This window comes from Dunckerocampus dactyliophorus, chromosome 5 (assembly GCF_027744805.1).
Source record: "Dunckerocampus dactyliophorus isolate RoL2022-P2 chromosome 5, RoL_Ddac_1.1, whole genome shotgun sequence".
Taxonomy (NCBI): Eukaryota; Metazoa; Chordata; class Actinopteri; order Syngnathiformes; family Syngnathidae; genus Dunckerocampus; species Dunckerocampus dactyliophorus.
Window position 1 is genome coordinate 22965735 of NC_072823.1, and position 25224 is coordinate 22990958.

General features: G+C 40.0%; 1 protein-coding gene and 1 long non-coding RNA gene across 2 annotated transcripts in view; one reads left to right on the forward strand and one right to left on the reverse strand.

Moving 5' to 3' along the window:
* The window catches only part of si:dkey-106n21.1 (solute carrier family 23 member 1), a 97056-nt gene extending 90368 nt beyond the window's left edge, over window positions 1–6688 (forward strand). Inside the window, exons 11-12 of the mRNA XM_054777333.1 lie at window positions 5106–5201; window positions 5560–6688. Of these exons, the coding sequence (XP_054633308.1) occupies window positions 5106–5201; window positions 5560–5756 (293 nt within the window). The 3' untranslated portion in view covers window positions 5757–6688. The remainder of the gene's footprint in view (window positions 1–5105; window positions 5202–5559) is intronic.
* Window positions 1676–14593, reverse strand: LOC129181749 (uncharacterized). The gene is made up of 3 exons (XR_008570490.1): window positions 14555–14593; window positions 2920–2953; window positions 1676–2757 (listed from the first exon to the last, which is right to left on the reverse strand). It is a non-coding gene; the product is annotated as an uncharacterized LOC129181749 (long non-coding RNA).
* Between the last annotated feature and the right edge of the window lie 10631 nt (window positions 14594–25224).

Genomic DNA, 25224 nt, shown 5'->3' on the forward strand with positions numbered 1-25224 from the left:
CTAATCATCAATCTTCTTTATAACAAACCTCTAGCTATGCTCAAATCCTCAGCTAAAACCAAAAGCACAAAAGAACAACATATGAAAATATTTCTTTTTTAGAAAGCAGAACCTCATAGGAGAGACAAAAAAGAGAATAAAAACACTGTTTTTTTTACGTTTAGAACTACCAAACTTGATTCTTAGTTTGTTATTTTAAACATTGGCCATTCCTTCATCAAAATAAAATAATTTAAATATTTTATCTCAGCTAGCATCTCTCAAAGTCTAGACAGCGTAATAATTACATCCGGACTCGCCTCCAGCCTCCGCCTTCTATCTTGTAATGAGGACTGAGATCCACCCCGGTGGCATCGCGCCTCGAGGATGCGTGGATCTCCACTACACAGTGTGCAGCGAGGACTTTACTACGCTTTTATGCTCCCAAATACCAGAAACTCTCCAACAGCATCAGAAAAAGAAGCTAGATTTGTCACCAGTCACTTTTGAGAGAATATGCCGCCAAGAGGGTTTGGAATGTTGTCAGATCTAGCACGGAGCACGGAGGGGGGCGGGACTGCAGCCCCGCTAAGGAGCGCTGACACACACGGCAGTGATGAGTGAGACAGTCCTCCGTGTCTACAAGTAGATACAAGAGAACAGCGCAAATCCAGTCAATATCCATTTGAAAGATGTTTGTTTTTGATATCGTGCTTAAAAGAAAGCCACATCAAAATGAACCAAACACAAACAGCTCGTGGTTTGGTCCGGAACGTATCAGAAAAGAGGCAAACATGTTAGTCACTGTTTTCCAACGTCTTGTTTTTCCTAAAACCCAAAAATAATACTGTAGGTCTGCTTTCATGAATGACTCAGGAAATTTAAAAATATTTACATTTGACAGGCTGAAATCAGAGGATATTTACATTTGTGGTTCAAGAAACAATGAATTCAATACCAAAATAGTTGTTGATTAATTGGATAATTGATTAATCATCGAGTCATTGATTAGTCGTTGCGGCTCTACTTATGTATTCTTTCCTTGTTCATTGTCTACTTTAACTTATTTCATTTTCTATGAATCACTAATTCAAACTTTTTAAACAGTTATTTACACATATTATTTATGTAACAATTTCTTTTATGTATTTATTTTTATATATTTATTGCTATTATTATAAATAACTGTATTTTTTTTCTTTATCGCTACACACGCTTTTCTTTTTCCATTTCATTGTTTTTTCATTTTATTTTGCATTTTACCTTTTATTCTAACGACACCTTTTTTCCTTGTTTCTTTTCTTTCTTCCGTCACTGCGTAAGATCTGCTTCTTCCGCCTCCTTTTTGGGCATGTTGAATTGTGCAATTGTAAACATGTAAAGTTCCTTGATGTGTCTTGTTACACATGCTAAGGTGTCCATGCCATACCTGTAAAAGCATCAGAAAGGAACCTTGCTGCAGTGTTGTTGGATGAGCGCGGTCAATGAATGACTTTAATCAGAGACTGAATAGGCGTTATTAGCGGATGACTCAAAAGTTTCCACCAGCCATCCATCGTCCAGAAGAGCACTCCTCGAGATGAAGCAGCTCTTCACTGCAGACATAAGTCCTTGATCCCAGAAGTCATGTGATGCCAGTGTCTCCCAGGAAAGTACTAATCCGGAGTTCAACTTTGGGCATGAGGGCTTGTCTGGTTGTCTCAGGTCTAGGCAGCTTAGCTCCCAATCCTCTTGGCTGGCCCCCATAGCACTGGCTGTAATCTGCCCGGCTCAGATAAACAACTCCTGGCTGGCCTGCTCACCCCGCCGCCACAATAAGACAGCTCGCCGCTGCTCCTTGCAAACACACGCTGACATCTTTAGACTTAGTGGCTGTCCTGAACTTTTGACTGCGTGTGTGTGTGCTCTTTGAACGAGATGGCTAACAACATTTGCCTTATTTGCCATCCTTGATTCGATTTGATGCTTCACAGGGCACCCTGCTGCCAAAGGCCAGCTCTGACAAGCAGGCCATCAGATGTCCACATTTTCAGCCGTGCTCCGTGCTGATGCGAAAGCACGCCACATAAAAGGCTGCTGCTGATTCAGGGAATTGGAGCACAACAGTGGTCAGCTGATATGACAGAGTGGACACATTTCACAAACTGACATGCAAACTGATGTCTCCCTTGGTTCCGACACGTGTGCAAAACAACATCCATGGAGACATTGGACAGCATTGCTTCAGTCATAAAAATGAGGGAAGCAGTGCTCCCCATACACTCATGTATTTCATAAATACAGTAGATTTTTCAACACATTATAGTGGGACTGTGACTGTATCTTGTTGTTACAAGTCTGTACAGTAGGTGGCAGTCTGTATCGTAACTCTGCTTCGTAACACACCACACATGCACCTGGTCTGTCAGAGAATAAGATATCGCAGGAGGGATTAGTGTTGCCAACTTAGCGGGTACTCAGACCCCTCTTGATCAGTGGTCCTCAACCAGATTGGCTGCGGGACCCAACATCACGCTTCAGTGACAAGCGGTGACCCAAATTGAGGAAATGTTTTAACGTAAACTTCTCAAATACAGCATACTATTTCATAAATTGCATTTATTTTCTTTACATTTTAAATGGAAAAAGACTTTGCAACGGTTACATGCCTGGCAGAGGCGCTTTTGAAGGTGTTGCAATCATTATATCCCACCCTCTTCCTGCTCCGCCCCAGGTAACATGCAGGACACACGCGCAGGAGCCTTGGCAGTGTCACTTATCGCCAGTTGCAAACAGCCCCTTTAATGATTAGACATTAAAGTGCAGTTTGAGTTTGCAGCAGTGCAAAATAACACGGGGTGCCAGCACAAAACAAGTTTCATGATCAGTTCAGCAACAGCATGCTTTGCCACAAATTCAAAAATTATGAAAAAAATGACTGTTGAGGTTTTCAGTACATACCTGGGGGGTTGAATCAGAGGATTTACACATGGATCTGGATGGGAAGTAAAAGAAGAAATTAAAAATCAAGCGAGTCTAGTTGCTGTTCAACACTCGGTAGGTTTAATAAGTTTAATCGCAATAGGAGGACCATTTCTTCTGTAGACCACCACCCTGCATGGGTCATTGGGCATTAAATTGGGCACATTATACCTTGTAGTCTTCATTGTGGGCATCATTTTCCCATGCAACACTAAGTGAGCTTTCGGTTTATGCCACGCGGTGGTATGCCTCGTGGTGGCGTAGCACGCGAACAGCACCACCGCCAGGTGTGTTCATGGACATCGGGTCATTGGACCCTGCGACCCGCTGAAAACCTTGCTTGTCGTGACCCACCAGAATCACTGCTCTAGATACTCTTTTTCCAAAAAGTGACAAATCTTGTGACTTTTTTTGTCTTAACGGTGACTTTTGGTGATTCTGACATAAAAGCACGTATTGCTCTTCTCAACGAGCAGCGTGTGCTGCTTTGGGGACCTCCACATTTAAAAGCACTCACGGGTGGCTCTGTCCTGTTTGTAACATGGGGGAAAAAAGTGACATAGAAAATCCATTAGTGTTTCTAAACATATGTTTTGTTTTCATGGTTTTTATTAAGCTGTCTCTGACTAACGATGATCATCGTCAAATCTGATTTGTTAGATTTTCTCCATGGTCCAATATTATTTAAATGTATTTTTGTTTACTTTTTTTAAAGAGCAGAGATCCCGACAAATAAACTGATCTCATTTGCTTCGTTTTCCACCTCAAAAAAGAAGTCCGATAAACGAGTTAGCATGGTAGGTGTGCAACAACAGTGCCTTCATTTATTTAGTGACACAGAAAGCAAGACAAACAAAAACACGAAAACACGGTCGCTGTCGGCAGACGTCAGAAAAGTGCACATAGAATAGAAACAACATGCTTGGAAAACAACAACTTGTCAAAACTCTCATTTCCTGCATTCAAATTCACTGGCGCAACATCCTTACTTGTTTTAAATGATACGCTGTTGGTCGATGTCATGTGATACCGGATGTAAGGAGCTGCTGGCACGAGTTGCACTTGACTTTTTGGAGTCATCTTTAACCTTTTCAAAATACTTCCACATTCCGAAGTCCGTCGATGTTGACGTTCCTCCTAGCATTCAAAGCTAGCGCTCACCTCAGCTCCTTTGGATTGTGCCCCTGAAGCGGGTGATTTCATTAAAGCGTGATCTTCTGTTAACACACACTGCATTTTTACTTCTTTATTAGCACACAATATGCTGTTTTTGCATCAAAACGGGCTATTTATAACAAAAACAAAGACATTCTTTGTAAAAATGTATGCTCAGCAGCAGCCGTGGACACCCCCCATGTAGTCACAATGGTGCAATTGATGACGAGATTTCTTTCCGATTCGACAGCGAGGTTGCCAGTCGAATCAGACTCCTCCAAATCGAATCATCAAATAGTCGACGATTCTGAGACACCACAAGTTTTTATTGGTCTTGTCCCTCCCACAGTATTATTCCACTCTCCTACAGCGCCCACTCCAACTACGTGCACATGCGTCACGGCCAGGCTCACTGTGCCACACGTTGAGGGTTTCAAGGGCTCGCCAAGGCGCTTGAAACAAGTCAAGTCTCATTTTTTCCTTATTTTAAGACCAATATCTTTGTTTTAGATAAGCCAATGGGTGTAACATAGTAGGTCAACACTAAGATATTCAACATGTCATCGCTTTTTGCAGCGTGCTTGACGGTGGAAGAACTGCTGCGGTGAAAAGAACGCACGTTTACGTCAGCGTTGACATTGTGCATGCGGACATTGTCCAGGTCATCGTACGCTTCTTCCAGAACCTCATCGCGTTCATGAGCGTTCCTTGTTTCGATCTGTTTGCACTTGGTCCAAATGTTGCGATGATGAAGAAGACGCGGTTCACGCTGCGTCCGCGTTGCCCGTCATTCAAGCGACCTTTAGCCAGGTGAAGTGGACCATGTGTGCTTGGCTGACATCTTGACACTCAGCATTTACCCGTACTTATTTCTCCCCCCCACCCCCTCCTATACCCCCACAGTAGAAGAATATCTCCCAGCGTGATTTACACTTGCCACATTCCTGCTTTACGAGTTCCCATAAGGTAACACATTCATTGTCTTGTGTGTGTGCGTGTGTGTGCTGAAGGAATCAAAGAGCTGGACCAGGTGATCGTTGTGCTCTTCACAACCCACATGTTCATCGGAGGCTTTTTCGGCTTCATCCTTGACAACACCATTCCAGGTTTGGCCACTCCAGCGTGCATGCACTATTATTCCTACACAGGGTGCCGCTAAAGTCTGGATATATATGATAAACATCAAATATATTTAGTACACATAAAATGTTTAATTTGGTTATTCATTAATTATAGATTAATTGAAGAAATGTATGAATAATTGATTAAAAATGAATTTTATATATTTTATATATAAAAAAAAATATATATATATATATACATATATTTTTTTACAAATAAAACATAGATACATTTTTTTTGTAATTGTACAATCCATGCATTTCCGCCTATGTGTCCACACTTGAGGGACAACTTGTGTATCACTCCCCCCGTCCTTCATAACTCATGATCGTTTCCTTCCAGGCACGGACGAGGAGCGAGGCCTGAGGAAGTGGCAACACACGGCGCACAAGGGCAGCCAGCTCACGTGTGACTTGTCATGCTATGACATTCCCTTCTGCAACTTCCTGTGGAAAAAGTCCCGCTTCTTCCAGTACCTGCCCTTCCTCCCATCCTACAAGACCCACCAAATGGGGGACGCTCACTCACTCACCACCTGAGCCTGTTGACTTGTGTATCGCGCGCACATTTTAACGTGCGCACCGTCCTGTACCTTGGACTCACAATCAGGACACTTGTTTCCTCCAGTGCAGAAAGCAGCAAACCAGTTAGCATGTCAAATTTAAAGAGACAGTGCCGTAAATAATATGATGAATAGACAATTATTGAAATGATCAGTGATCCGCAGCTAACTAGCTAGCTTTTAACACCTTTAAATAATAGAAAAAGAACTTGAGCATATTCCGATTTTTTCTATATTATAATTTTCTTTTCCAAAATATCCAAGCACTGATTAAATGATTGTATAATTAACTTTATAATAACGGATTTATGGTTTTGGCAATATAGTAATATATTCCCTACACTCTTATTTAAACATTAAAAATGTATAGTTTATAACCAACTTAGATTTCATGTTATTTTATTTTATTACAAACATAATTTGTTGGAAGGGAGAATTATTTTTCTCTTTTCACTTTTTAAAAACATTGTTCATCAACTATCAACATCAACTATTTGTCTTCCCGAGGAGTGACTCCACGTTGACTGACCGTGTCTTGCTTACCGTAGGACGCTACTTGCTTCCTAGGAATTGTATGAGTGTGTAGAAGTGTCAGTGGAAGTAAAAGAAAATAACATTAATGCCCCGAGGCACCGACCGGGGTGTTCCCTTAGTGCTGTCCCGACTTGCTGACGAGTCACTTTATTTATTCCTGCCAGGCGTCTCTGAGCCGCCGTGTTCTTCCAAGGTAAACATTTTACTACCTCGTCACTAATTGTAACCTACACGCAGAGATCAACTGAATAACCTTTTCGTTACGACTGTGTTGATTTATAGCCTTCATTTTGTCGCTGTATAGAAGTGCACTGATTTAAGAATTTCTATATGTTCTTTTGCATTTTTGTACTATAAGGTAATAAATATGTACTAATGTAGGCCAATAAATGTTGATAATGGTGAAACCTTTTGCCTCCTGTCTGTCAAATAGCTTAAAATGGAAATTTCATTTTCTCCCCCACAGGGGGGCAGCGTGACTGAAGCATCATGGCGTATGCTAGCTCGTCATGCGTTAGAACGCCATTGTATTCCACCAGGGGGAGCCAGACGACTCACAGTTAGGGATTCTTTGCAACAGGAACACTTTTTATTTATTTATTTATTTATTTTACATTTTTTTTACAGTCCTCTCTCGGTATACTGCGGTTCGAATATCGCTCCATTGTTATAGCACGCTTTTTCAAAAACAATTAAAAAATGAGCTTTGTGGTTGACTATAGCCTCATATTAGTCAAAAATATTGAAAGACAAGTTATATGTAGTTTTGTGGTCACTACGCATCTGTAATGTTATGAGACATCATGCTGGCTTACATGACCTTTCACACTGCATGGAGACCGGCTACCGAGCCAGCAGACCTGAGCTGACGTGCTACGGCTGAGATCCAATGAAAAAACGGTTCTCCTCTCATTCTGTGTGGGTGGAGGTGGTACGTTTTTAGCTTCTTTTTCCTTCTTCCCCACTCCAAAGAATAATAGGAGTGTAAACGTGACTATTGGGGTGTTATTTCATGTCTACAGGGCTCTAATAATGTCGAAACCCGTATTCCGAAAGTCATAAACAGGTTTTGTATGCTGTAACTATAAAAATATGATGTATATTAATCCTGAATCATACTTAGCGGAAATTCACTTATTGCAGGTGGATATGGAACCAATTAACCTCAATAAACAAGGGACAACTGTATTTGGATCAACCATTAAGGACACTCATGTGGATTTACAGTCACTTTTTGATTCATCCTGCCAAGTTTATTCATAGTGTCCAAATTGACCAGGAGTTACAGAAGAAAAGGTAAGACTTGGGGGGCATTTTGGGGCATTTTTGTGATATTTTTTCCGCGAATATTAAATGTCACGCTTGTCGATTTTCATGTCGTCCCGTGAAGATGATCACGGCGTACTTTTTGTCGACTTTCTAGGGGGTGATAGTGGTTCACATTTGATAAGTGGACATGATGAATGGATCGTTTGAATGTCTTTAATTGTGTTAGAAAGCTGCTACTTCCTGCAGTATGGTGGATTTCAGAGGGAGCCTCTTCGGGCCAACTGCTTTGCTGACTGAAGTCAAACAGGAAGTTGTGTTCAGGTGGTCACTTTTCCCCTTGCCTGCCGAAAGACTGGCTTCGCTCTATCACGGGCTTTCAAAAATAAATACATTAATAAATGAGTGCTGTTTTGTTGACATATTCTTGGACTGAATGAATTATGTAACAAATATCAGGCATTTAAACCCATTGAAAGATATGCAGTATTCTGTGTTGGTGTATCAATGAGTGTATTGTGTAGTTCTGAACTGCTGTTTAGTTTGTGGGCCGTGGAAGGCAGTAGCTAGCTTTTAGGGAATAAGTTGTAGAAGAAGAGAACTAGGAAGTTGAAGTGTTCATGCTGGCTTTTTTGGCACCTGCTGGTAAGACGTTGTTTTGAAATAAAAAAGCTGACTAATTCACAGCCACACTAACGTGGTGTCATTCAGCCGTCTTTACATTACATTGATGAGACAACAGCCATCGCAGGAAGTACGCTGTCCAGACACAACGAGGGACTCTCCCAATGCTAACCTGTGAGTCCATCCATCCATCTTCCTATGCCGTTTATCCTTATCCTATGTCGCGGGTATGCTGGAGCCTATCCCAACTGACTTCGGGTGAGAGGCAGGGTCCTGTGAGTGTAATATGTCTTATTTCCTGTCATTATGTCTACTAGAGTAATCCCTCGCTATATTGCGGTTCAAATATTGACAAGTTAGACGGATGTGGAACCAATGAACCGCGATAAACGATGGATTACTGTGTGAGGAACGCGTGATTATTGTTTTTGTCAAGAAGGCTCTAATAATGTTCAAAACCGTATTTAGAAGGTCTTCTATAAGGAATCCTACTTTGTTACTTATCACACTCGGGTCTGGAACCAATTAACCGTGATAAATGAGGGACTACTGCAGCATTGTTATTCTGGAAAAAAACTGCTTTCTTTTTAATCGCATTTTATTGCACACTTTCGATAATGAATTTTTCACGTCTTATTTAAATGTTTTTTTTCCCCCTGATTAATCCATTAATCCAATAGAAATATTTGATAGAGCTCAAGTGTAAGAGCTCAGCATGTCGAGTATTACAAGTATTGTACACCCCCCCCATAGATCCATGTGTGTGTCCACAGTAACACAGCAACAGCAAGAGGAGGTCAAATGGTCCGACCAAATGGGATTACGCCAATCTGAGCCACCAAATAGTACAGACAGGTGCTCATTAAGTCAAGAGCTGCTCTGGATCACAATGTTCTGAACGTGACGCCTTGGAGAAAGTCTGTCAGGGCAGGAGGTCTCGTCATCCACGAGTCATGTGACTTACAAGAGAAGTCATGTCAAGGTGCTTTGCACACACAAACATACACAACAGTCGGACCCCCCATGGTGTTGACAGTAACTGGTATTCATGGCGCCCCCTACGGGTTGTGTTCATAGTGTGTTTTAAGACATGCTAGCATACGTGTGCTACAGATGTCCTCAAAGTTTTGTAATCATTAACAAATGATCGAGGATTTATGGACCACGATCAAAGATTTTTCAACCAATCTTGCTCAGATTTTACCCGCATGTGCTTGTCAGGCCCCTGAAGACGTGTCCCAAGTTTCATGGTGATCAGGCTAAAGACCCTAAAGCCATCGAGGGTGTTTTGTGGAGCTCTGTGAGTAATTTCAAGTCAGTCCCATTTTAGGGTTTAATTAACAGCACCACCATGTGGTGTATTTGTCATAAAAAATAATAGCACAGGAAACACAGTAGGGGTGCATGTTTTGACACATTTTCACATTTTTTTGCGTGAAGCGCTTCAGGAGCGGAAGAGTTGGCTTACAATAAAATACACACAGCGATTTGACAAAATGAGGACACCCTAATTGTTGGGGTGCAACCACGTGACCTAGAAGCAGTCCGCGCCGCTAGTGCTGATTGTCTGGGGGGGGGGGGCAAACAATGAATATGACCACATACACACTCGTATACTGTATATGTGCAGTGTTTGGCAGATTCAAACAAATAACGTGCACGTCGTTGAAAGTATTTGATCCAACTGCGTGAGTGTGCATGGTGAGTTGCATAAAAGCATGAAACAGTCAAACAGCAGGCGATCAAACAGCAGTGAAAGCTTACCTTCCGCGTCAGACGTAGTGAACGTCAAATAATGAATGTAAAATAGTGCTTGTAACATAGCCAGACAAGCTAGTAGGTGAAGGTGTGTGTTCTCATAGTCTAGTCTTAATGAGTGCAAACCTTTCCCCCCCTCTTTTATATGTTACTTTGCTGTCAAATTTTTGTGCAGAGCAGGTGTTGTAATTTTGTCCGTATATTTCTGGTGTTTATTGGCTAATCGGAAACGTATTTAGATGAAGCAATATGAGGAAATGACAAGCTATTGTATTCTGTTGCGAGGCAATTCTTTCTGAATTTCCCATTTTCAGGAGAATTTTTGAGTTCTAACAATTTTTTACTTTTGGTTGGACGAGAGAGACAAGTTCAGCAGCCACCTTTCGCTGGGTTTTTTGGTTGTTTCTTGAACTTTTTTCCCTCAATGATGGACTATCTTCGTAATCACTTTTCCCAAAATCCATATTTGAATGATTTCCACATGTGAGAACAGCGGCATTTTCACTCTGACTTAACATGACGTCTAGCTACAAATACACTTATTTGCCCCCCATCTAGGGCCCTATTGTTTCCACGTTCGGAATCGGAATCGCGGAAGGAATCGTGGAATTGGCCAATAAAAACAGAATTTACTATTAAATGCGGAAATTGAGATAATGTGAATGAAATGCTGTCATCGTGAGGAGAAGGAACTTTAGTGTGGGGAAGTATTTACTCGGCGGACCGCTCAATGTGGCGGAATCTCATTACAAGCACTAAAGCGCCTCCTCCCGGACTAAACACGTTGAAATGGCGATAAACGTTTGGCGGAACCTCCTCTTACGGAGCGTGAATGGAAGCTAGCGGGGTTAGCTTAGTTTAGCATGCGAGTGCGGTTGTGTGTGGGCTGGATGAGTATATTTTCACCGCGTTGTTTTACCGCTTTAATGTAAGGAGCTCTTTCCGATGCCCGATGACGACGTGCAGGTTCTGAGTGAAAAAAGACGAGAATCACGTTTACTTTTGCACCCAGCTCGCCGTACAGACATTCTCAACACACGCAGAACAAACGTCCGGCCTTCAAAATAAGAGCGCCGTTTGCCCCATGTCGTCTAGCTGTGTGAACAAAATAAGAGTGTCATAATATCTTACATATTCAGTTGGAATTGCATCGGTGACGACCGTCATCACAAATACACGCATTGTTGAAGATTTTAGACCTTTAAGATCGTTTGTTGAAGATTTTATGTGTGCACAGGCTGACATCCCATTAGAAAAGTTAGCCAGGCTACATCCGTTTCGGAATTACTGGGCAAAATTGTCCATTGCATCAATAAATATAAGGATTTTTGCATTTAATTAACGTGCATTTTAGTCACTAACCCACAAAGCACACACGCTGTGCTGGTAAAAATAACTGTAAAATGTAAAAAGAGAAAACATAGGGCCCTACCCATCTGCTTGAGCCGGTGGCAGCTGCAACCGGATGTGACGTCACATGCAACCCAGCAGTTTAAATGACAGTAGTGGCGCCCCCTATGGGTTGTGTTCAAATAAATAGGAAGACACGCTAGCACAAATGTACGAATCCTCCCCTGAGGAATACATCTTCGTTGTGGACTATTCCAATGCATTCGCCATGGATTTGATGTTCACTGATTAACTTGATGTGAATTTTAAAAGGTCGCTAATGTGATCATGTTCACTGCTGCTAAATCACATGAATGATCTTTTCTTTTACCTCTTTTCACAAACAACTATTGTGTAAGCATGTCACTGCATCGTAAACAAGCAAGGATGCATGTGATGCACACATGCATCCAGCAACAATGTACAAATTACTTACTGCTATTTAGTCACATGAGTACATTTGATGTGTCTTAGCAGTAAATAGGGTGAGGAGGCCCACAATGTTAGACTTCGAAAAACGCTCTTATTGACACATCCTCTCGTTCAGCTGCCAGCTGACCTTCAAGGCTGTGACCTGTAATGCCATAGCACATCTGGAACTGATCCATCCGCCAGTTTCTCTCCGAGACGGATAGCCACTGTCTATTTTGTGCAGTTGTCCAATGTGTTGCCGTAAGTGAGCGGTGCAGTTGAGTCGCAGCTGTCCTGCTGTGAAATGAGGGCCTCTGAGTTTGGCAATGAGGCTGCTTGTGATCTATCACATCGTTGCAGCGTAATGCTTTGACAGCTTCACGACCACTTTTCTCAGGGTAAAAACGTGAACTCCAGTCCATCTGCTGTTGCTGCTAAGTATTTTTTTTGGACAAAGCACTCACACAAATACTGACATATTTCAAATCTTTGCACCTATCTTTGCATATCGTTTATGCATGCACCTGCTGCAGGTTTGATTCCACTGAGCCAACCCCCATCCACTGGAGCCTTCCAATGGTGGTTAAAAAGACTTAATACCGTGTTTCTTCAGCATTTGGTGTTAACTGAATCATTGTAAAGCCTTGGGGGAGGCAGGGACAGAGTGTGCAGTGGTGGAACACGCGATCGTAAAACAAAATTCTTTAATCCATTCAAAGAAACAGCAAAACCGTATTTCCAAACATGGCGGACAAGGTGTCCATTATGGTATTTGTGACCGGCTTGCATTACCAGCACATTTGAACATTACGGACATTCACGAAGTGAAGTGAGTGCACGAAGCCCTGCTAATGTTAAGACATAAAAAAAAACTGTGATTCGCGTTGCAGATGCACCTCATATTTTAACATTAACTGTCATAGAAGTGTAAAAAAAGGTGAAGCATGATGCTTTGAACTTTTTTTGTCCAGCATTCGAGGTATAGTCCAGTTCGTACCACCGCTGAAGTCCTACTGCACCTTGAAGGTACCGGTCCATACAGTAGTGTAATAGCTTCGACCAGTGGCGGGTAATACATTTGGTACCCTGGACTTTATTGGGGGCTGAACCGGACAGAATTTTTCTCGCCAGACAGTGTGAGGGCCAGTATTGCTAAGAAATGATAATAATAATCATAATAATAATATGTATTGCAGTATGTTGTCATTCACCATGACTGGGATTGGGATACAGGTGTCACTGTGTCCGGCCACTTACCAAAGTATGACATTTATTTCTGCTAGTAACTTTCGAGTATTAGTAACATGCACCGGTAATTGGCAGCGTATGTAAAGGCTTCAGACAACTACACCTGTACACTACAACATCATCTGGAGCAAAATCAATATTTATCTAAAAACATGATCTCATTCAACCATTGTGGGCGTAACCGTTTTGCTCTGATCAACCAATCAGAGGATGGAAAAAGCTGAAGTTATTGTACGCCAGCTAGCTAGGCAAATTTGAAAAGTGATTGCTTCAAGGAAAACAGCACTCTCCACACGTTTTCTTTTCTGTGTGTTCTAAAGATATAAACACAGCTAACAGTGCTCTATTTACATACTGTAATGGGACCTGCGTATTAACAAAGCTACTGCAACATTGTTATTTTTATTATTAACACTGTTACGCCGAGGAACTACGTTACTGGCGTAGTGACACCTCGCCACACCAAGCCACGTACTACAAGCCAGCTAGAGACTAGCTTCACCACACACTCGCTCAAAACACGTCAGCGCCTCGCTCGCAACGCCTCAGGCCACTACCGAAATGTAACGCTACATATTGGAGCTGCCGCCACTGCTGCTGTGCTTTTGTTTGGAAAAGGTAACACTCGGTGTAGGCATTCGTTTCGAGGTTGCTGTGTGAAATCAATGCGCCCAGGAAGGAAGTTCCGGTAATGCTTAAAAGGACCAAAATGCGACAAAATACTGTAAGTATTACATGTTTTCGTGAATGTGCCCGTTACCACATGGTCAAAGCATGGTTATAAAACCATAAAATCTTGTTGGAGGTCTTTATAGGTTCCATAGGCGTGTGCCATAATGTGTACTTATCTCTTTTTAGAGCTTTAGAACGCACAGAAAAGAACAAGACTTGTGTTCATGTCTCACATAATTATTGTGGATGATGGGCAAAATTCCAAAAAATGTGCAGTTTTCCTTTAAAGAAACAGCCCTATTACTAATAGTGTTTAAGCGACATGGGCCAGCAAGTCTCTGGGCAGATTAGATAGGCATGACAACACATAGAAGCTGAAATCTGATTGGTACAAACACATCTCACATATACATACTCAAACCAGTGCAGCCAAGAGACACAGTGCAAAATGAACATACTCTAATTGATTGTTAAGAATAAATTAATACAATTTCATGGAAAAACCCCCACTACAATTTAAGTTGTAAATGTAGGTCAGTGCTTCTAATAGTGTTTAGGGCAGCAGAGAAGGCTTTGGTGGCCCTCATGGCACACAACTAGGTTATAGACACAACAATGCAGAGGCATGCAGGCTAATGCTAAATCTTCCCTGCGAGGCCAGAAGAAGACTCTGTTGTTTTGTAAATGATTAGCGCCTTAAGCTGGGAATGCCAGTATTCCACAGTAGTGGTGCATGTGAGAGCACGTTGGCGCACAGCTTTGATATCTTCATGTTTTTCAGCGCCATGTTTAGAATGATAATTTCACTTAATAGAGGAGTTAGCTGAGGTCAAACTAGAGTGAAGAATCTTCATGAGCATGCGATGCACGTACCTGATACGCTGTAGACCTCCATGTGCGCTTGCGTTGTGTTAACCAAATTGAAAATGCATGCTCGTTTTGTTTCTTTACATGTTTGCAAACATAGGTCAAACAAAAGGGGTGGTCCTCACAGGCCTTGATCAAGTACAACAAAGACTCCAGTGTTGTCATTGCCTTGTTTCCTGATCAAAGTTAGTAAGTGCAGCGTGACCAGCGTGCCAATCAGGGATCAAGCATGGCGACAGGAGGCCAGGAACAGATGATCCCTGGCTGGCCAACGCGGGGGCAATGAGTTTGTTTCTTGTAGAAAATAGAAAGTGTTCTAATCTCTAAGTCCTCCTTGTAAAGTAGTGCACCTTCACGCTCTCTGCGGGGGTTAAAACGTCACTAGGCGCTGTCATGACAAGCACCCAACATTTTCTTTGTATAAACATACACAACTTTTAATCGTCCACATTGCCCACTAAGTCTAAATTGGTCCTCAGTTGTTGAAAATGACAATCTACACCATTTAGGACTAATTAGTGGACTCCACACAGTCTCAGGTGACTCTTTAGAATTTTGCCGTCACATTCTTACTCATGTGACAACCAGCCTGAAGTGTGTCAAAGCCACAAAGTGAAACTGTGCATGAAGACAAACAAACTTCAAGAGAACATCTGTTTGCGCTTTTAAGAACTCCTCGACTTGCCTTCTGCCAACACTGTCTGTGCCGCCCTTGAGAAAGACCACTTCCTCATAAAAATTGTTTCTCTTAAACTCGCTGCCGTCTCTCACAGTCTATTGTCAGAAAGAGACGTACACTAGTAGTCCATGTGTGTGCCCCAAGGTCCCTATACCTTAAAACTAATAACTGAACTCCAAAGCAACAAGGTGATAGTCCAAAAAGGTACAAGTGTGTTTCCAAACAAAGAGAGCAGTCATCAATCTGTCATCCAGGCCCTTCGTCCGGTCGAGATCACCAATCAGGCGCAGAAAAGAACCTGCGAGTCAGGTGAGTTCTAGTCCATTTACCCGAGGATTTTCTTCAAGGATTTGGTACCAAAAGAGTCAATTCTATGTCTAAGGTGACTGCTTTAAGTCATAAAGCAAGACCAGGAGCACCATGACCCAAAAGGCTTGAACTTGAATATGGGTGGTTCTGCTGAAAGGGATACCATAGAGGGCGCCGTCACTTCGAGGAGCACGAAGCACAGGTTACAGTGTTTTGAAGCTACAACCATACAAAAATATATTGCAAACACACTGAATAAATAGGGGAAACAGTCTCAAATACTTTCTTCGGGTCTTTTGTGTATAAAACACAATTTGATGCCAATTTCAGCCCGTTTGCGCATCGCCATTTTGTGACATGCAAAAGGCGACAAAATAAATAATACAAAACGGCTGAACTTAACGTTTCAGCTGCTGTGATTTCCCAAGTATACCTCATTGACAAACGCATTTTGCTGCATCCAAAACACGTACTTTGACGAAACTCCGACAAAATGTTCCACCACGTTAACGTAAACAGTGGAGTTCGCACACAATAACTCAAATTGACTTGAGTAAGACTATATGCAAATGAGCTGATTTCTGCATTGACACACAATGTGAACGTTCGAGTATTTTCTGGTTATTTCTCCAGTTTTTCATCAAAATTCAGACAATAAGGAAAGTGACACTGATCCAAAACCAAAACTATGGTGTCGTGTCCGTGGTACACAGTACAATCTGATTTTGTACTGATCTAGTTTTTCTAATCATTGCACTTTGGAGAAGTATTGTTTTACAGCATATTTCCACGGAAGGTGAAGAGTGTCACTTTTGTGCGAACTCACAATGCTTTGAAGAACACAGGGTTGAGTCTCACCCAGAGTTTGAAGCAGGGTCCATCCATGAGCTCAAGTTACGTCAAATATACGTCGTAATTACATCACGTCCTGCTGTGAGCTGTGAAAAAAAAAACACAGAAAGAGCCTCACCTTCGTAAATTGTAATAAAAAGAATGCACAATAGTGCACATTAGCATTTTTCTCTTACTTTATGTGTATGCACAGAAAAACTAAATAAACGACAATTTAATCACACAGAAAATTTGAAACGCACATGTAAAAATGTGAAAATAGTTTTTGCAAAACCTTAGACTTAAAACTCTAATGAAATTTTTAAACTAAAATGTATTTACTCATACAAAGTGCATATAAAAAATAATAAGTAACTAATTTTTAATGTGAATGTTGCAATTACGATTTCAGTAAACAGTGCCCCCCATGAAATATACCAGAATGTTTTCTTGCAAGTTTTTCCTCTATAAGCAGAAACAGAACAAGTGATACTTTATTTTAATATGAAAATTGCTTACAACTCGGACCATACGTCTATTGACACCCTGATCGCAGTCAGGGCTAGAAACAGTATCAACAGTATCTGGATTTTGTTCTTTAACCAGGACACAAATAAACCAAGGCACTCCTGATTCCTGAGACAAGTTTTCCATCAACCTGAGTACAAATATCCGCACCCAAATATCACAACTCTCGACAAATCTCTCTTCACTGATAGATTAACCCATTTCAGTCATCGCATGACCTTTCACCCAATCCTTTCAGTGTGTCAGCAAGACCACATCCCTTCAGAAGTCGAGCTAACAAGCCTCCATTCCTGACCAATGGAGGCTCAAGGATAGTTTCCAGGCTCGCGCCCGTGGCTGACTCAATCTCCAAATGGATTATGTGCCTAAAACACCCAAGAATGGGTCAAAGTTAACCGGGGTGTCCTCTACATTTAAAGGGATTTCATTTGAGGAGTTCACGACCTCCACACGTACAGCAGAGAACCCCCGCCCCATCCCGTTGGTGGCCTGCAGCTTAACATTAAAGCTAATCTGTGTCAGTTTAGAGAAATCTCAAAAAGTCAAGTTGCTGCAACAGCCATCTGACAGTGTGTTGTTGCAACCTGCTTACTAGTTGAATGCTCACCTCCATGGCGCGGTGACCTGAAAATGGCTGAGCATGCAGGTGTATGACAGAGATAGCATCAACTTGTCCTCAGTAGGTGAAGTCAAAGAGATCAAGACACGGTGAAGACATGGTGGAGAGAGGCTGAGAAAATAACACATTTGATTGTGAGAAGCAGGCAGGACAACCATTTCTTACCATTTCTTTCTTACACCGTTTACAGTAGTGGGGCTCAATTAAATCAAAATACTACTCATAACACTACTGGTGGTAGCGTTGTGGTCTATGGCTGCATGAGTGCTGCTGAGATGTGGTTCATTGACGGAAAGATTAATATATCTAACAATAATGGCTGTGTTGACTCATTTTTAGTGGATAGTAAATCTATTAGCTGTACAATGACTACTCTAAAGTATATGTGCATAGCTCAGATCAAGGGTACCCAAGTGTTACATTTTGGTAAAATTTCAAACTCGTGGATAGACCTTGGTAATGTTATCAACACAAACTTCAAACATTGCAAAACATACACCCAACATACCAGAGCTCGAGAGGTAAAAACAACAGCTGTCAAAACGAGTTACACTGCTCGATAAACACAAAATTTGGAACTCAACCGACGAAAAAAATTATTTCAAAGTGCTGCTTCTCCGAAATCGTGACTGAACGTACATAACGCTGACACAAAATGGCGGACACAACGACACATTCCCCTGCTGAACGCGTATTTGGCGAATAACCGGCGGAAGGATACAAGTTTTGTTTGGCCCAAGAAGGCACTTTTTATTTTCTAATTCAATATTTACTAGCAATACGCAATTTACGCTGTGAGCTCGAAGTTTACGTACATAACGGGTCGGACACGAAATTTGGGTGTGTTAGACTTTTGTTCAAATAATCTTATTTTACTCTTTTATACACAAAAAATCATTTTAGATGCAGAGTTGAGTAATTATTCCATGAATATATACCATTTTAATCATCATGGGGTTTGTTTTTCCATGGAATTATGTTCTCTCAAAATTTTCCTCGGCAGCCGGACACGAAGGTAATGTACTTTTCACTAATGATTACACGACAGTTATTTTTTTTACACTGAGAATATTTGAATAAAACACATTAGAAACCAATTTCAGACATCATTCTTTAATTCTAAGTAGAAATCATGACAAAATTATCAGAGAAAATATTGTTAATTTCACAACAAAAGTAGACATGCTTTACATGTAACATTTCAATGTCCGAATAGAGACACTTTTAAACAACATAGCCGTGCTAGCGCAAAATAAAAACATGAACAGGCTTAATTTATGGTTTGGTAAGCTTCCTCACTCTATAAACGTCAGAGTGATAGGGATAGTACACATTGTTAGAACAACTATTTCAAATACTACTCAAGTGAAGTTGAAGACAACAAAAGTACCCTTGATCTGAGCCGTGCACATATCCAAGTTTGTGCAAATATAAAACAGTATTGATTCATGTGTATTACGAGAAAAAATGTCTACAGTTGTTGTACCTCATCAAGTGTTTTTTTTTTTGTGTCCACTGTGGACATCACTTGCAGTCTAACGACATTAGCCATGTTGCCATGTTAGCGGCAAACTGCTCCTGTTGGGATGTTCAGTGATTTCCTGTATTTCTCTCAGATCGGGTTACACGATTAAAAGAAAAAAGGTTCTAAAGAGCCGTTTTTGCATCAGTGCACAACTGATGCAAGTGCATTGTGAGGCCTTTGGTGAAGGTGCAGCTACATATACTTAAAAGAAAAAATATTGTTCATTTTCGTCCACAAATGATAAATTGTTATGACTGCATCTCACTGGATACTTCATTCCATCCATTGTCTTGACAAAGATAATAATGCTCATACTTGATTGACTCTGTTGTGTGGATGAATGAATCGTGAGAAGGATTTTCTATTCTATATATATTTAGTTTTTTTGGTTTGGTTTGGTTTAGTTTATTTGAACATGAAGGTTACAATGGAATACATCTCATGAATCATTCGTTCACAGTTCCACATGTCCAAAAGGAGTAGGAAGAAGCAAAGCTTATTTAGTCCTACCCCCCATCTATTCCACGTCTTGTACAGTACATATTATTCACTTCTTGCGTTCCATGTCATGTTTCCTATGGTATTCAGAATAATAGTACATCATAAATAACAGTAAGAAGACAAAAAAAAGAAAAAAAACAAAACATGTATATACAGTCAAACTTGTCTATAGCGGCCACTAGAGGGAGTCTGCTAAAGTGGCCGCTATAGACAGGTGGCCTCTATAGACAGGTTGGCGTCCAGTTTGAATGTTGACCAGTAGAGGGGGAAAAAAGGGGAAAAAATAATAATAATGTTGACCAGTAGAAGGCACTGCGGACTGCAGATAAAAGTTGCACAGCACTACTAGGCTTGTTATTATCATGGTTCATGGTTCATGGTTTTAATTCATCCTGAACATGCATATGAGTCAAACAGTAGCACATCACATAGTACAATTCACAATTTTGCATGTCCAAAAAGGAGTAGGAAGAAGCAAGGCTTATTTAATCCTACCCCTCATCAGTTTCACATCAGTTGCAATACATTTATTCACCTCTTGTTCTTCCAAGTGTACTTTGTAAGGCTACATGACAATATAGTGCAATAATGGTCAAAGTTTATACTTACAAAAAGGAAGCTACAGACTTAATGATAATAACTGATAAAATGGTTGACAGAATTGTAGGTTGATAACGAGTGAGTACAGACCATGTACTCCCCAGAATGAAGAGTTAGTAGTCAGTGTAGTAGTGGTTAGATATTGTATTGTACAGTATGTACACAGTAGTTCAGGTCTCTTCTTCTTTGTATTTTGTACTGCTTGTACTTTTTCTTAAAATCACTCATTTTAGTGCATTGTTTGAGTTCCTTACTCAATCCGTTCCACAACTTGATTCCACATACAGAAATACTGAAAGTTTTTAGTGTTGTCCCTGCATATAAGTGTTTTAGGTTAAATTTTCCCCTAAGATCATATTTCTCTTGTTTTACGTTTTTGGGTAGAAGGTTATTGTTTGCTTTATGCATAAAGTTTACTAGATCTGCAAATTTTAATAATTGTAATTTTATAAATAAATTTGTTTGTGTGTTCTCTGTAAGAAGCATTATGGATTATCCTAAGTGACCTTTTTTGTAGCACAGGTAGTGAGTGAAGTGCACTTTTGTAATTATTACCCCTTAACTCCACACAGTAAGTTAGATATGGTAACATCAGTGTACAGTAGAGCATATGTTGTGCTTTTTGGTCTAAACCAAATTTTGCTTTATTCAGTATTGAGGTGTTTCTTGCCACTTTATGTTGTAAATTTTAAATGTGAGATTTCCAGTTCATCTTCTCAGCTATTATAACCCTGACAAATGTATTTGCGTTCACCCTGTCAATGTCTACACCATCAAATTGTATTTGCTCAGACACTTCCTTTTTACACTTACTAAATAGCATTACTTTAGTTTTACTTAAATTCAGGGATAGTCTGTTTTTATCAAATCTGTGATTTTTTTTTTCTAGCTCTGGTGTGCTGTCTCCAGAACATAATGCGGTTGTATCGTCTGCAAATAATACTAGCTTTAGGTCTTTTGGGACTTTACAGATGTCATTTATATTTATAGATTGAATAATTTTGGTCCTAGGATTGACCCCTGGGGTACGCCACATGATATATTTAACCTCGCGGATGTATATTCTCCTAGCTTCACATATTGCCTCCTGTCTGCTAAGTAGCTTTTAACCCAGTTCAAGACTAACCTCTGATTCCATACCTTTCTAGTTTTGTGATTAGGATATCATGATTGGTTGTTTGTCTATATGTGCCCGGCGATTGGCTGGCGACCAGTCCAGGGTGTACCCCGCCTGTCGCCCAAAGTCAGCTGGGGTAGGCTCCAGCATGCCCCCGCGACCCTAAAGAGGATAAGCGATATAGAAAATGGATGGATGGATGGATTAATTGTGTCGAAGGCTTTTGTTAAATCCATAAATACTGCAGCTGCACAGTTTCTGTGATCGATAGCGTTGGTAATTTCCGTTGTAATTTCAATTAGTGCCACGGAAGTTGACATGTTAGTTCTGTAACCGCATTGGCTTTCCGCGAGTAACACATTTTTATTTAAAAAATTGTCCAACCTGTTATTAAATAGCTTTTCAATGATTTTGGAAAATTGTGGCAATAAGAACACTGCGGGTAGTTTGTGAATTGATGTTTGTTTCCATTTTTAAAAATTGGAACTGCTGTACTTTAGCTATTTTCATTTTGTTTGGGAATTTACCTGCGATAGGTTACTAAGGTACGTTAGCGGTTGTGCAATCTCATTTATAACCCTGATCTGTAATTCTACTTGGCCTGGTGATTTCAGGATAAAGACTCAAACTGTGCATCGTATCTATAAAGTTATCTATTCTGTGTTGCTTATTTGAATTCAGAAGGTCAAAGGTCATTGAAATCTCCACATACAAAGATTTGGCTTTATTTTTTGGCTCAAGTCTGTGAATGTTGCTCTGATCCAATCCTCAAATATTTCAATGCTAGACTTAGGTGTTCCGTGTATACAACTTATTAGTACATTTTTACTTTTGTCTTTACTGGTTTCAATAGTTATGCATTCTAGAATGTTATCAATAGCAAATGACATGTTCTTTACCACTTTATAGTTCAGAATTTTATCCACATACACGGTCACTCCTCCTCCACTTTTGTTGTTCCTATTGACGCAGTTCATGTCATAGCCTTCCAGCTCAAAGTCCATGCGCTTGTTGACATTAGTTGACAAGTTTGTGAAATTGTGATTATTTGAAAGGGTTATATAGACTCAGGTATTGTCTGATATTATTATAATTTGCTTACATACTTCTGCTATTAATGTGAATGATTGGCAACTTATTGCCAATATAAAAGTAATCATATATTGTTGATCTTTATAGTAGCAGCTGTCATTTCTGATATGAGAAAAGAAGTTTGTGTCTGGGTCTATGTCTTGCTCCATATTGTTTGTATGTATTATGGAATTTAGTAGTTTGGTTTGGTGTTCCGTTTAACTTTATGTCAATTTTGCATTTGGAGGTCCATATTGCTTGTATTTTTTTTCTTGGCTATTCCTTTTATAATAACAATTGTCTCCTTCACTTGTTTGTTGAGACAAGGCGCTCAAACGCTTGCTGTTGAAGGTGCATCTTTTCATGGCGTCATGAAGGAAAAAACGGCGCACTGTGCCCTCGTGGGCAGCATGTTAGCAATCTCTGTTGGACATGTCTGTGTGGAGTTTGCATGGGCTCCCTGTGCATTCATGGATTTTTGCCAGGTACTCCTTCCTCCCACATTCCAAAAAAATACATGTTAGGTTAATTGGAAACTCTAAATTGTCCATAGGTAAGAATGTGAGTGTGAAATGTTGTTCGTCTCTATATGTGCCCTGCGATTGGCTGGCGACCAGTCCAAGGTGTACCCCACCTCCTGCCCAAAGTCAGCTGGAATAGGCTCCAGCATACCGCCCGACCCTAATGAGGAGTAAGCGTCATTGAAAATAAATGAATGAATGAAGGAAAAACGTCCTTCCTCATGGACATGATACCACTTCTGACCCGCCATGTATACATCCACCACTGTAAAAACTCAGGCTTCACTACCGATATTAAAATAATCCGGGTATCAGGCAGCTATCAGGCAGAAAGTGTATTTATGGATCTCACAAAAGACTTCGATACAATTAATCACGACATCCTAATAAAAAATTTGAAAGGTACGGAATCATAGGATTAGTTTTGAATTGGGTTTAAAGCTACCTAGCAAACAGGATGCAATTTGTAAAGGTAGGAGAATACACATCTGCAAATTTAAATATTATGTGTGGAGTACCCCAGGGGTCAATATTGAGACCAAAACTGTTCAATTTGTATATCGATGACATCTGTAAAGTGACAAAAGACTTAAAGTTGGTATTATTTGTGGATGATACTACTTTTGCCTTTTGTTTGAGGGGAAGCACACAAGAGCTAATTAAAAAGGTCATGGATGAAATGGCCATATTAGAAAGATGGTTTGATAAAAACAGAATATCCTTGAACTGAAATAAAACTAATATAATGCTATTTGGTAATAGCAGAAAGGACATGTACGACCAAATACAGATAGACAGAGTGGACATTGAAAGAATGAACAAAAATAAATTTATGGGGATCATAACAGACAAAAAAATGAGTTGGAAATCTCACATCAAAAATATACAACATAAGGTGGCGAGAAATACTTCAGTGTTGAATAAAGCAAAATTTGTTACCTACCATACCTAACTTACTGTGTGGAGATATGGGGTACTATAAAAGCAATCTTCATTTGCTAAATATACTGCAAAAAAGATCAGAGGATAATTCATAATGCCGCGTATAGAGAACATACAAATCCCTTATTTTTAAAAATCACAAATATTAAAATACACTGATTTAGTAAATTTTCAAAACGCTAAAATCATGCATAAAGTATAAGACAAAAGTATAAGACTTACAAAAACAAGTTGACAACTATCTTGAGAGTGTGTAAGAGGGAATATTATAGTCATGTACTAAATAAGAACAAAAATAACATGAGAGCAACTTGGGGCATCTTAAATAGTATTATAAAGAACAACTTTAAGAAAGCAGACTATCCTCCCTATTTCATGGTTGGAAACACTTACAGGAATGACATGAATGCGGTAGCTGAAATGTTTAATGAATATTTTGTAAATATTGGACAAAAACTGGAAGAAGAAATTCCAAAACAAGACACAATTGATGAAGGGAATGATATTATTGATAGGAATCTTAATTCTATGTTTCTCACTGCTGTAACCAAAAAGGAGATCACTGACATTGTTAACCATTTTAAGGCAAAAACATCAACTGATTGTCATGGAATCGAAATGGAAACAATTAAAAGGGTCATCAATGAGATCGCAGACCCGTTAACATATATTAGTAACTTATCATTTCAGACTGGAATATTTCCAACCAAAATGAAAACAGCCAAGGTGGTTCCAATTTTCAAAAAAGGAGACAAACACCAATTTACAAATTATTGACCAGTTTCCTTGTTACCACAATTCTCGAAAATTGTGGAGAAGCTATTTAATAATAGGTTGGACAAATTTATTAATAAGAATGAATTATTGGCAAGCAGTCAATATGGTTACAGAGCCAACATTTCAACTTCTATGGCATTGATGGAAATCACGGAGGAAATCACTACTGCCATAGACAACAGAAGATGCGCAGCAGCAGTATTCATGGATCTGACAAAAGCTTTCGATACAATTAATCACACTATTTTAATTTCAAATTTAGAAAGGTACGGAATTAGAGGTTCAGTCTTAAATTGGGTTAAAAGCTACCTAGCAAAGAGGAAACAATTTGTAAAGCTAGGAGAATATACATCTGGGAGTTTACATACCACGTGTGGAGTACCCCAGGGGTCCATACTGGGACCAAAACTGTTTAACTTGTACATTAACGACATTTGTAAAGTAACAAACAACTTAAAATTGGTCTTATTCGCCGATGATACCACCGCTTTCTGTTCTGGTGAAAGCACACAAGAACTCATTAAAAAGGTCAAGGATGAAATGGTCATATTAAAGTCATGGTTTGACAAGAACAGATTATCTCTGAATTTAAGTAAAACTAAAATAATGCTATTTGGTAATAGTAGAAAGGACACGTACGACCAAATACAAATTAA